This window comes from Struthio camelus, chromosome 26, assembly GCF_040807025.1.
Source record: "Struthio camelus isolate bStrCam1 chromosome 26, bStrCam1.hap1, whole genome shotgun sequence".
Lineage (NCBI taxonomy): Eukaryota > Metazoa > Chordata > Aves > Struthioniformes > Struthionidae > Struthio > Struthio camelus.
The window spans coordinates 4,425,158-4,437,287 of NC_090967.1; the positions used below are offsets into that span (position 1 = coordinate 4,425,158).

At 61.7% G+C, this 12,130-nt stretch overlaps 2 protein-coding genes across 11 annotated transcripts in view; one reads left to right on the top strand and one right to left on the bottom strand.

Annotated features, from left to right (window-relative positions):
- The first annotated feature begins 151 nt into the window (after window positions 1-151).
- On the top strand, window positions 152-4,019 carry MPND (MPN domain containing). 2 transcript variants are annotated; one of them, XM_068919967.1, is made up of 13 exons: window positions 152-212; window positions 729-961; window positions 1,045-1,275; window positions 1,434-1,596; window positions 1,679-1,763; window positions 1,886-1,982; window positions 2,235-2,307; window positions 2,377-2,453; window positions 2,534-2,702; window positions 2,783-2,853; window positions 2,981-3,070; window positions 3,341-3,433; window positions 3,626-4,019. In XM_068919967.1, the coding sequence occupies exons 1-13, from the start codon at window positions 206-208 to the stop codon at window positions 3,710-3,712; spliced, it is 1,476 nt and encodes a 491-aa protein (XP_068776068.1). In that variant the 5' UTR covers window positions 152-205; the 3' UTR covers window positions 3,713-4,019. The 2 variants fall into 2 exon arrangements, with proteins under 2 accessions (XP_068776068.1, XP_068776067.1); XM_068919966.1 differs by having other exon boundaries at window positions 2,235-2,453.
- A 197-nt stretch (window positions 4,020-4,216) lies between these two features.
- SH3GL1 (SH3 domain containing GRB2 like 1, endophilin A2) overlaps window positions 4,217-12,130 on the bottom strand; it is a 34,016-nt gene continuing 26,102 nt past the window's right edge. For 5 of the 9 annotated variants that reach the window (XM_068919972.1, XM_068919970.1, XM_068919974.1 and 2 more), the window contains 5 exons: window positions 11,277-11,435; window positions 10,633-10,736; window positions 8,923-9,047; window positions 8,395-8,448; window positions 4,217-6,550 (listed from right to left, as the gene is read on the bottom strand). In XM_068919972.1, coding sequence (XP_068776073.1) covers window positions 6,354-6,550; window positions 8,395-8,448; window positions 8,923-9,047; window positions 10,633-10,736; window positions 11,277-11,435 — 639 coding nt within the window. In that variant the 3' untranslated portion in view covers window positions 4,217-6,353. The remainder of the gene's footprint in view (window positions 6,551-8,394; window positions 8,449-8,922; window positions 9,048-10,632; window positions 10,737-11,276; window positions 11,436-12,130) is intronic. The other 4 variants (XM_068919976.1, XM_068919971.1, XM_068919977.1 and 1 more) reach the window with 1 other exon arrangement.

Below are 12,130 nucleotides of genomic sequence, written 5' to 3' on the forward strand. Positions count from 1 at the left end.
GGCAGAGAGCGAAGGGCACCGCGGGGCGGGGCCAAGCGCTCGAGGGGGGCGGGGCCAGGCGCCCGGTGCGGCGGGGAGGGGCGGGGCCAACCCCCCGGTGCGGCGGCGGCGGCGGCGGGGAGGGGCGGGGCCTCGCCCGTCACGTGCCGCCGCCGCCGCCGCCGCCGGGCCGCGCGCGCCGGGGGGAGGACGGAGCGGCGGGAGCATGGCAGGTACCGCGGGGCCCGGGGGCGGCACCGGCACCGGCACCGGGGCGGGTCTGCGCCGCGGCGGGGGGGGCGGGCAGGGGCACACGCACCTGCGCGCACCCTTCCCCCCTCCCCACGCACCCCTACGTGCGCGCACACGCGCATGCACCTGTGGGCCCGCACACACGCAGCCCGTGCGCGCACGCGCGTGCCTGGGCGCGCTCCCACGCGCCCGCCGCGCGCCCCCACGCGCGCCTGCCCCCTTGGCACACCCCAGCGCCGCCCCGCCCCCGGCAGCCCGCTCCTGCACCCGTGCCTGCCCACCCGGCGTGCGCACGCGTGGGTCCCCACGCGGGGCAGGGGCGGCGGGTCTGGGGGCACCGTCCCGGCAGCTCCCCCTGTCCCCAATGCCGCCCGTCCCTGTGTCCGCCGTCCCCGAGGGGGCCCCTCGCGCGCGTGGGGGGGGGGGCGGCACGACCTCCGGGGAGGCGGGGGGGACGGAGCCCGGCGTCGCGTCCACGGCGGTGGCGCGTCTCGCAGCGCTGCAGGCCGGCTGCCCCGGCGGGGACGACTGCTTGGAGGAGGACGAGGACGAGCTGGAGCCGGGGCTGGACGAGGCGGAAGCAGAGGCCGAGCCGGAGGCTGAGAGCGGGGCGAAGGCGGCGGGGGGCACGCGGGGGGCCGTGCTCACCCGGCGCGGCATCACCCTGCGCGTGCTGCTCCGCGACGGGCTCCTCGAGCCGGCCCGCGGCGTCCTCTCCATCTACTACCTGGTGAGCCGCGGCGCCCCAGGGCAGGCGCCCCCCGGGGTGGGTGCCAACCCCCTGCCCCACTCACCCCCCCCCCCCCTCCCCAGGGCAAGAAGTTCGTGGGGGACCTGGGGGCGGACGGGACGATCACGTGGCAGGAGACGGGGCAAGTGTTCAACTCGCCCAGCGCCTGGGCCACCCACTGCAAGCGCCTGGTGAACCCCGCCAAGAAGTCGGGCTGCGGCTGGGCCTCCGTCCGCTACAAGGGCCAGAAGCTGGACCAGTACAAAGCCGCCTGGCTGCGGAAGCACCAGCCCAACGCGCCCACCGCCGAGGAGGTGGGTCGGGTGCCCCGGCCGTCGTGGCAGCGGGGTTGGGTGCAGCTGCAATGCTTTGCTCCCCTCCACCCCACCCTCCTCACCCGCTGCAAGCTCGGCGCCCCCGAAACGCTGCTGCGTCCCCGCGGGGGGCCGTGCCAGCCCTGTGCTGCCCGCAGAGCCTGGCCAGCGAGGGCGAGGAGGACGAGCTGCCCGAGGAGGAGGAGGAGGAGGCGGCGAGGGAGGGCCGGGCGCCCGCGCCGGAGCCGACGACCGCCAGGAAGCCGGAGGAGAGGAGCAAGAAGCAGCAGTGCAAGAGCCTGGCGGAGCAGGCGGTGGCAGGTGGGGGGCCGCGGGGCACCCCTGGGTGTCCCAGCCGGCTGGGGGACCCCGGGCAGAGGTGACGGCGTGTTTCGTTTTGCAGAGCACGGCCCCCCGGGGAAGAGGCCTGAGAACAAGCCCCGGGTCCCCGTCCGCTACTGCACCCTGGGCACCCGCGACTCGGCCAGGTAGGGCACGATGGGACCGGAGCCCCGCGGGTGCCCCCAGCCCAGCCCCAGGCCCCCTCCTCGCCGGGAGCTGGAGGGGCCCAGGGTGGCCTGAGGCACCCGGGGCGGTGGGTGTCTTGCAGGAACCCCCAGACCCTGGTGGAGGTGACATCCTTCGCGGCCATCAACAAGTTCCAGCCCTTCAACGTGGCCATTTCCAGCAACGTCCTCCTGCTCCTGGTGCGTCCCCTCCCCGTGGGCTTGGGGTCCTGCTGGCGGCCGGGGTGGGGGATTCTCTGATGGCTTGGGGCTGGGTTGTGCGCACGGGCCGGGGAGGGGACAGGGACACGTGCTGTCCTTGCTGCATTGGGCTGGCAGTGCTGGGTGGCTTCTTGCACCAGGGGACATCATCAGGGCATGAATTGTGGAGGGGGGAGCCCAGGCAAAGTATTTTGGGGGAGCAGAGCTGTTGATTTTTGCCTTTTCCTTTAGGATTTCCACAGCCACCTGACGCGGAGCGAAGTGGTGGGGTACCTGGGCGGCCGGTGGGACACCAACACGCAGCGTAAGTACCACCGTGGCCGGTCCCCGTCCCGGCACGGGCAAAGCCACCTACCCCGCGCCTCCCTTGCAGTGCTGACGGTCCTGCGAGCCTTCCCGTGCCGCACGCGCCTGGGGGACGCCGAGTCCGCCGCCGCCGTGGAGGAGGAGGTAAACCCACCCCCAAGGGTGCCGGGGTGGGGATGCCGGGGTCCCCGAGCCGACGGCATCCCCCTCGGCCCCCGTCGCAGATCTGCCAGAGCCTGTTCCTGCGGGGGCTCTCGCTGGTGGGCTGGTACCACAGCCACCCCTTCGGCCCCGCGCTGCCCTCGCTGCACGACATCGACGCGCAGATGGACTACCAGCTCAAGCTGCAGGGCAGCGGCAACGGCTTCCAGCCCTGCCTGGCCCTCATCTGCGGTAAGCGCCCGCCCGCGGGCTGCTGGGGGCTGCCCCGCGCTGGGTGCAGCCCGTCTCAGCCCTCCCCTGTCTCCTCGCAGGGCCCTACTATCACGGCAACCCCGGCGTGGAGTCCAGAATCGCGCCCTTCTGGGTGATGCCGCCCCCGGAGGTGAGCGGTCCCCACGTCCCCCGGGATGCGGCCGCCCCGGTACAGCGGGGACGGGCGCAGCGCGGTGCACGGGGCGCCGTGCCTCCCTGCCGTGCCGCGGGATGACCCCCGCTCCCTGCTCTCCCAGCAAAGGCCCAACGACTATGGCATCCCCATGGATGTGGAGGTGGCCTACCTCCAGGACGGCTTCCTCACCAACGACGTCCTGCAGGAGATGGTGAGCGTGGCACAGGGCTGGGTCCTCATCCCCCGCACCACCCAAAACCCCTATCTGCCCCTTATCCGCCTCCCCACCCCAGCAGAGCCAAGCCAGGTCTCTGTCACCCCTCCCTGTGTCCTTCCCAGTGATGGTGACACCAGCCACCATCTAGTCTCGCTCTCCATCACCACCTGCACTGCTGCAGTCTTGGCACACCTGCAGGGACGGGGGGACGAGTGCCCGGCCCCGGGCACCCCCATCCCTGCAGCCCCTCTGTCCCTGCCCCAGACACTGCTGGTGGAGTTTTACAAGGGAGCCCCAGACCTGGTGAAGTTTCAGGAGCTGTGGAGCCAGGATCAGACCTACTTGGACAAACTGAAGGTGAGGAGGGGCCAGTGCTGGGGGGAGCCACCTGCACGTTCTCTGGGCTTTTTAATAGGGTTTTTCCCACGATGGGATGCTCATGGCATGGGGCAAAGTGCAGGGAAGAGAAGGAAACAACCACAGCTGCCAGGGGTTAGGGCTGTGCATGGGCCCACGTGGGCTGGGTGATGACTGGTGTTCCCATCTCAGGGCTCCCTGGCTGCCCGGACCCCCAAAGATCAGAGCTTCACCCATGTCCTGGAGCAGATCTACAGCCTCCTTAAGCACAGCAGCTGAGGAGGGCAGCAGCCCGCGTCCGACGCGTACCAGGTGCCTTTCCAGCAGCCAGGGCTCGGCTCCGAGCATGGGACAACACCGCGGGGCTCCCGTTGCCCGCTGCTCCTGGGAGCTGGCCCAAGAGGTGCTGGGACCCCACTGGCTCCTGCCTGTGCCCCGAGCGGCCACTCAGGCCGTGCTCTGGCTGTCTCACAGCCTGGCCGGCCCCGGGGCAGCGGTGGAGGGAGGGCGGCGGCGGCGGTGGGAATCTCGGCTGTAAGGTATTTGTGGAAGTGGTAGTTGATTAAAGAGCAGTTCCTGAGAGGAGGCAAGTGTGCGGCTCCGCTGCGCTGGGGACACCCTGGTAGTGCTGGAGGCGATGGTGCCGGTGGCAGCGAAGACCCAGGTACCTTAAAGCTGCCAGGTTTCAGGGGCTGATCATGCTGGGCTGCTCCTCCATCCCACCGCTGCCCCGATCAGCCACGTGGAGGGGCTCTGCTCACGCTCAGGGAGAGGACGCAGCCATTAGAAAGAAGAAAACATTTAATACTTTTATTCAGAGATACAAGTCAAGATTTGTGGGTCGTCTTTTTTTCCCCTAAAAACCAGGAGAAACCATTACAAAAAGATCTAGCAAGTTGTCCCAGCTGAAAGACTCAATTCAATCCACCTGAGCGGGAGCCAGAGCTCCTGAGCCACCATCCCGGCCCCTGCCGGGGAGGGGACAGAGGTCACAGTCCCGAGGACACCGGTCCCTTCGGCTCCTGCGCCGCTGGGAGCGAGGGGGAGCCGCGTCTGCCCCCACCGTGTCCTGCATCGGGGTTGGGTGCCGGACAAGGGGCAGCTCCCGCGGGGAGATGGGCCCGCTCGGACCATGGCGCCCTGGGCTCAGCCTCGGCTGGGCGGCGTGTCAGTGCCAGGGCTCAGACATACATAAACATGCATGGTTAAAAACGTTAAAAGGGTTTTGCGTAAATGTAACAGGAGACGGGAGCAGCGGGGACGGGGAGGTGCTGCAGCGCGGGACTGGTACAGCGCCACGGCTCGACCCCCCGGCCTGGAGGCGATGGGGCTAGTTAAGGAAGGAGAGCGGTACCCAAACCCTGGCCACCCCCGCAGCAGAGGGGCAGAGCCGCTGCCCGCCACCGCCCGGCCCACGGGGGCCCAGCGGCGGGAGGGAGCGGGCCGGGCGCTGGGACGGGAGGAGGGCAACCCTCTTCTATCAACACTGGAGAAAGGAGGAGTCGAGCACACGGGCTGGAGGGGCAAGAGCGGCTGGTGGCTGCAGGCTCAGCCTGGGCTTCGCGGCCGCGCTGGCGGGAGCCCTCCCTGCCGCGCGGGTGGGAGACGGCAAACGCCTCTGCCGCCGGACTCCCTCCCTACACCCGCGCTACGAAAGGTGCCAGGATGCTTGGGGCGAAGGGGGCCGCGCCACCCGGGGCTGCTGGGCACCCCGTGGGACGCCAGGGCGGCCGGGATCAGCGGCAGAAGCGGCACAGAGACCTAAGCTATCCTTTTCCACCAAACCTCTGCAGGTAGCCAAAGCAGCAGCTCCTAAGCTAGATGGCCTAGAGCCCACGGGGGCCACAGCTCCTGCCACGGCACCGAGGAGGGTCGCTGCGGGGAAGAGCTGGGGCAGCGGGAAAGGCACGAAAAGATTAGACTAGCTTAAGCCAAGCAGTACCGAGGGGCTAACGATGGTCCTGCGGCAGAAAGGAGCAACCACCACCTTTGGAGCCAAGCTCTGCCAGGGGAAGGGGCAGAAGGCTAACTGCTTACACCAGACATCTCTGCTCTGTCCTCCCAGGGAGGGGAGGGACGGCGCAGAGCCACAGGCAGGGCTCAGCACCCATGACGAGGAGTGGGAAGGCTGGGCTGGTTAGTGTTCGACCTGCATCGTAGTGTTGCTCTGCCACGCGATGCCTCCGCTGAGCCCTGGGCATCGGGGAGCAGGGGCAGCCGCGGTCCCCTCCCACAGCAGCACGGGGGGCCCGGGGGACCCAGCTCCGGTGTCAGGACAAGCAGGGACTTGGGGCTGTGCATCCCCAGGGAGGCAGGTAGTGTTCAACGGCTGCTGGCCTCCCCCAAGGCAAGGGGAGTGAAGCTCTCGGCCCGGTGTGGAGCTGCTTTACCCCACGTGGCCCCTGCTACCACTGCTGAGAGGGCTCCCGGCCAAGCTCGCCCAGCGCCGGGCCACGTGTCACCCCGCGCTGATGCTCAGCACGAAGGACGCGCGCCCCGAGCGCGACCACGCACGCGGCTCTCCAACACAGTCAACCTGTTTGACACGGACGCTTGACCCAAAGGAAAGAAAACGTGACAAGGAGAGGCCTGTGGCTCGGCTTAATCGTACGAACCGGGAGGAACCTGGTGGGGCTTGTAAAGTACCTAAGAGTTCAAGCACCAGAAGGACCAAACCAAAAAAAAAAAAAAAAGAAAAGAAAAAAAAAACCAAATTCACTGGGTGGGGAGGGCGCTTGACCCTTCTGGCTTGTTCCCTGCTGGCAGTCTCGCCCTGAAGCAGACGCATAGATTTAACGCAGCCGCGTCTTCCCACCCGCCCCACCGGAGAGGCCTAGTGTCAGGATAAACGTGGAATGCAGGCTCGGCCCGCGCGCCGCGGGGCAGGCGCGGGCAGGGGGGGACGGGGAGAGATGCTGTTTCACTGAGGTAGCGGAACCAGCACTTCCACGTAGTTGAGCGGGAAGAAGCCCGACTGGCCGTTGATCATGCCCTCGTACCAGTTTTCGTCGATCTGGTTGGTCAGGGTGATGATGTCGCCTTCCTTGAAGCCCAGCTCGCCGTCGTTTTCGGGCTCGAAGTCGTACAGCGCCTTGCAGCAGGGCTGGTCCAGGTGAGCTGCGGGGAGAAGCAGGCGGGAGAGGTGAGCAGGCCCTCGGCGCCCCGGCACGGCTGTGTGCCGCTCACCCTGGCAGATGCTGGATTACGGAGCCTGCCAGAGCCGGGACTTGCTCAACTCTGGTTTCCCAACCAAGCGCCAGGGCTCTGTCCCTTAACTTGGCCCTCACACTGTAGTACATTAACTCAGCCAGTTCAAACTCCTGCATGGCTTTTAGCTCACGATTTCTCTGCCTTCTTGCTCCAACCATCGCCTTTCGTGATCTCCTCCCAAACCAGTCCCTCGCTTACAGCACCCAGCGCTGCTTGTTACCGGTGGAGTCCCCTCACCGCACCAGGAGAGAAGTTGAACTCCGAGCTAAACTACAGCACCACTCGGACAGCACGCTGGAAACCGGGCAGAAGCGGTAGCCACGTTATTCCTCCATCGATGACAGCCTGCTGTCCAGTTAGTCGGTTAGTCGATGATGGGGTTATCCATACCCATGTGCGAGGGAGGAAGAGCCGCAGGGATTTCCCGGCCAGCTCTGTATGCTTTATCTGCTCCAGAGGAGTCACCCCCAGGCCTGACGGCGATGGGAGGGAGAGGCCCTGCTGCAGAGCGGCCTCTCGGAGAAGAGGCTCTGCATTGCCGCTGCCTCTCCGGGCAGGGGGCTTCAACCCCCTCTGGCAATTAGCAGCACGGTGACGCACGTGAGGCCCCCGAGATAGCCAGGGCTGGGCCAACGGCAAGGGAGAACTCAGATCTCCTTCCCACATCTCAGCTACATGATTTAAGCATGAGGCCTTTAGACTGCAAACAGGATTAGGGGTGTTTTGTAGCAGGGAAAGCTGCTGCCTGCTCTTTTTACGCACTAAAATAAAAGCTCCGAGATGGGCAGGCACCAAGCTTTGTGGTTGTAGGGACCTTACTGAAAACAGATGGAGCTAACACAGACTGCCACGGTCTTCTCGTGGCCCTCGTTTCCCCTCCCTGCGGCTCCAGAGCCTGAGGAGGCTCTGTGCTAGAGTTCTCCCAGACAGGATGGGGAAAACAGCACGACAAAGACAGCACAGCTGGCTTGCTGAACATCCACAGCAAGGAAGAAACCAACACTAAAAGAGGACCCAGAAAACACCAAAAGCAGCAGCCAAAGCAGGTCCATTTTTCAGACAGCTTCCCAAAATACCAAGCTGGTCCGGCAACCACAGCACTTCCTCTACACCAGCCTCAAGTCTTCCTGTCCACCAGCCACACCACTACAAGCCCCACACTTTACCCACTCTAATGGCTCCAAGCCATGGCACCAGCCTGGCCTCTGCACCCCAACGAGAGCCCTCCAGGCCCCTCTGGCAGGAACGCTGACCTGCAAACCCTGCCCAGGGCCTTCCTCGCTCCCGTGACCCACTCAAGGCTCCTTGCTGTCCAGCCGGGAGCATCTGCCACAAATCCCACTTGGTGTTTCTAAGCACTACCCACTCTGTCCCCAGCCTTCAGCTGTAGCATATGGGGGCAGCAGATACTATGAGCAGGAGAGATCAGGGCTGGGTTGCTTGTATCAGGAATGGGTAGTCACTGAGATGTCTGACACCTCCTGGAGGAGCATCTGATCTCTGTGGTCTCAGCAGACACGCCTACATGAAGACAGCTGCTCCAGGGGAGCAAAAGCCCAAGTTTGAGGGCAGTAAATATCAGTATAACACCGCTGTGTTAACTTGGGCCTTGGTAGAGGTTTAGCTCAGCTGATCTGCTGGCCAGGCACAGAGGAATTAGTGGCTCCAAGCAGCAGCGCAAATGGAGGTGGAGCAAGGAGAGATGAGGAGAGATGGTCACACGTCATGCAGTGCAGAGGGAGGAAACTCACGGATACTCCTGACGGAGGCCCGGGACGGCTTGTCGGATCGGAAAGAGGAGGAAGCTGCTTCCAAACAAAAAGAGACATGCTTAAAACAATGTGAACTGGAGAGAGGGAAAGGCAGGCCCCAAAGGGAGGATCTGTTAGGAAAAACAGGGCATCCTGCATGCTGCGTTAGAAACCCATCTGCCTCATCGGAACCAGGGAGGGATGAATGCAGCGTGATGGAGGACAGGGAGGGAGTGAGATATATTTAATTTTTCCTCTCTGCCACTGCTGGCACCGACTGGACGCTAAGGGTTAGTGACCCAGGCTGGAGGCCCTGCTAGGACTTCCCCAAAGCCAAGATAATGAACGCTGCCAGGCCCCAAGAGAAAACAGCCTGAGTGTCGAGGCTTTTCAGACATCTTCAGAGCCACCAGCTCACACAGGCACATCCAGCACACCAGAAATAGTATTTCCAGGCAGAGAATTCCCCTCCATCCCCAAGCCCATGCTCTGCAGACACCCGCGTGCACATACGTGGGACAACTTTACCTGAGACTTTGGGGGTAGGACTGCAAGAGAAGCCTCCGTTAGATTGGTCAGTGTCTCCAAAGTCATATGTCTCCCTGGGTTTGGGCTTGTATTCTCGCTTGGGACGTGAAGAGGCCTCCCTCATTCTAGAAGAAGGAAAAGAAACCTGATTAAATTGAAGTGACACTGAGTGCGATGAGATCGACTCATGTCTCGCCTGCTGCTGTGAATGCTCTGGAGAAACGATGCTGTGGTCTTGTCGAGGCTAGAACAGGAAACCTTCCCTCCTGCATCCCTGACAGCTCCTGCTGATCAAGGCAGGTATCACCTGCCCCTCGCACCTGCACAGAGGCAAGTCTTAGCTGTCTCCATCTCAGGCCTGGGACTGAGCCGGTCCTGCAAGGCTGTATTTAAAGGCAGAATTTGACACAGAGAACTCTGAGCAACGTGACATCCATTCTCCTTAGTGGCTACGCAGAGGAGCGGACTGGCTTTTTTTGTACGCACAAATCTGTGCAACCCTCTGTGCTGGGGCATTTTTAAGATGGATCTTCCCCAGGATTTGTGAGCTCCCCTTCATGTTGGCCCTAGAGAGGGCAAGACGCCCTGGACTCTGCTTTGGAGATGTCTCAGGCAAGTATTGCTCTCAGGCCAGCAGAGGACACTCGTGCAGCAGCTCGAAAGCTCACACTGGCAGGATACTCCCAGTTCTTCTTAATTCAAACCAGACATACCAGCCACTCAGCAATTTCTTGTATGACGAATGAACAGCATGGCAGCATCGCTAAATCACCCTGAGAAGTGGAAACACACTGCCTTGGCTCTGTCCAAGCCACTCTGCATCAGGCTGACGAAGGCACATCCCTGGCTCAGGAGGGAAGTCTCAGACACAATAAATCTACTTCTCCTTCCTTGTACAGAGCTTGGGGAGATGCTTGCTCAGGTAAGACAGAGCAGCAGGAAGAGGGACTGTGCAAGTCACAGCAGTCACGTGAAACAGCTCACTAGCTATTTCAACAGCAGCTCTGTGTTACTTGGCACTTCAGCAGCAGCTGCGTGTTCTCTGGGGCCGCAGGGAGCGTGTGGAGGTCGGGCACTCAAGGAGGGGCAGGGAGAGCAACAAGGCCATGTGTCTCCATGGCCCACCAGGGAGTGCCCAGCACTACCCCTCAGGTAGAGCCCCTGGGAACGCTCCTCTGCACCAGAAGCCAATCTGCCTTTCATGAGCAGGCACGCAAGGCTCGAAGCTCCAGGGCATGTACAGTAGTGCCACATCTGCGGCAGTGTCTACCAGGAGACTCTCACGTAAACTGAAGGAAGAGCCAGGGCTTGCTGGAAAAGGAGGAGTCTGGCCTGGGGGGCTCAGAGAGACAGCCTTTAAGAAAGTGATCTCTTTGGCTTTCCTCTGCCAAATTCAACCTCAGCTTTCCTGGGAGCAGCACATCCTAATTCAGGCACAACTCAAACCAGCAGACATCAGTTACTCATGGAGCAAGCACAGAGGTTTTGCTTCAGATGCCAGAACGTACCTGTAACTGAAAATGGGTTGTGCAGCTGCTATTGCTTCCTCCAATCCAAAGGAGCTTTGGATTGAGGCAGCAGTGACTGCAAGAAGTGGCCTTAATACCAGGAGATAAACCTAGAGGGACAGCCAGGTACTTACAGACACATAGGACAGGAGGAGCTTCTGGCTGTAAAAAGTGGGAGTCCCTGCAGCACCCCAAGACTCACCTGCGTTTGAGTTTGTCTGCAAGCTCGTCCAGGATCTGCACTGCCTGCCTGTGATAGTCCAGCTGGGCATCCACCAGGGCCGAGAGCTGGCTCACCTGCTCGATCTGCAAGAATCACACCAAGGAAGGATGAACGGCTCTCCCTAGCTGACAGGGGACTCCAGTCACACGCAGGGGATGAGAATGTATTGAGAAACGCATATAAAGAGCAACTTTCCCAGGTGTCTAGGAGAAGATTCAAGATTTCAGATACTGGAGGTCAGTCACTGACTGAGACTCAGCAGGACGAGAGGCCGCTGCCTGCAACCCTTGGGGCTTCACTAGCTGTTCAAATCCTTCCCAAGTGAGCTGCATCATCTGTCCAAACTTGTTCCCACTGGCACACATGCACACTGAGAAGAAACCCGTTTGGTACAACAGCAGCCTCTCCTCTGGCCACAGGCTGGAAGGGGCTAGAGAGAGGATAAAGGCCTGCCAAGCTATGCGCTGTGCACCCAGATCTGGATTATCAGAGAACAAAACCACATAGGGAAAAGTGAGAGTGGAACTTTATAACTCTTCTATCCCTCAAGAAATCCCACCCTCGTGAACATGGAAACACACACACAGGACAGAGAGATTGAGGCGCTCCGTCCAAGCACTCACATCAGTTTCTAGGAGGTTGTGCATACTGGTCTCAGCTACTTCCTTGGACTCTTCAAATTTCTCCATGGCCTGTCGAAGTTCCTCATCGGGGATCTTCCCCTGTCGTTTCTTCTTGTAGTCAAAGTCCAAGCGTCTGCCTTCCAGCTTCTTGAGATGGTGCTGGGGAGCGGATGGTTAGGAACGGTAAAGGAAAAGAAGGAGAAGCCGGGGCTGGGCAAAACCAAGCTCTCCTCTTGAGAAGGCAGCTCTAGTTATGGGCTAGGCTCATTTGTTTCAGAAACCTGATCTCAGAGCACACGCTTCTGGGGCTCCCACCTTCATTCAGGCTCCTGGGAGGCCCCAGCTCCCAGCAGGTGATGGAGAGCTGCAGGTCAAGGTTGCTAGGAGGTGGCAAGGAGGACTAGACTGTTCAAACTCAGGTTGGCAGACGATTACGACTGTGGCTGTGGGTACTCTCTATTAAGAAAAAACTCTCAACCAACTGATGAGAAGATGCTTTTTAAAGACGCCCTTGTAATTGAGGGCTGGAGGGAAACAGAACTGTAGTAAGCAGCTCAGGTCTGTTTTCCACGCAATTGTTTCGGGAGGATGAAGAGCTAGCCCAATACCTTCAGTTCCTTGTGGACCATGAGGATCTCGGGAAATTAGGAACTGGGATGCAGGTTCTGAGCAATGCATCCCCTGACCACTTAGGGCAGGGCTGTTTAAATTAGCTCTACAGCAGCCAGCAGAATTGGGGTGTCCAATAGACACTGAAAGTACTGAAACTATAGCGGACAGCTGTTTTACCTGGGACACTGCTGTAAGTGAGAAAACACTCAGAGTTGCCCTGAGAAATGTAGGTTTGGATGGAT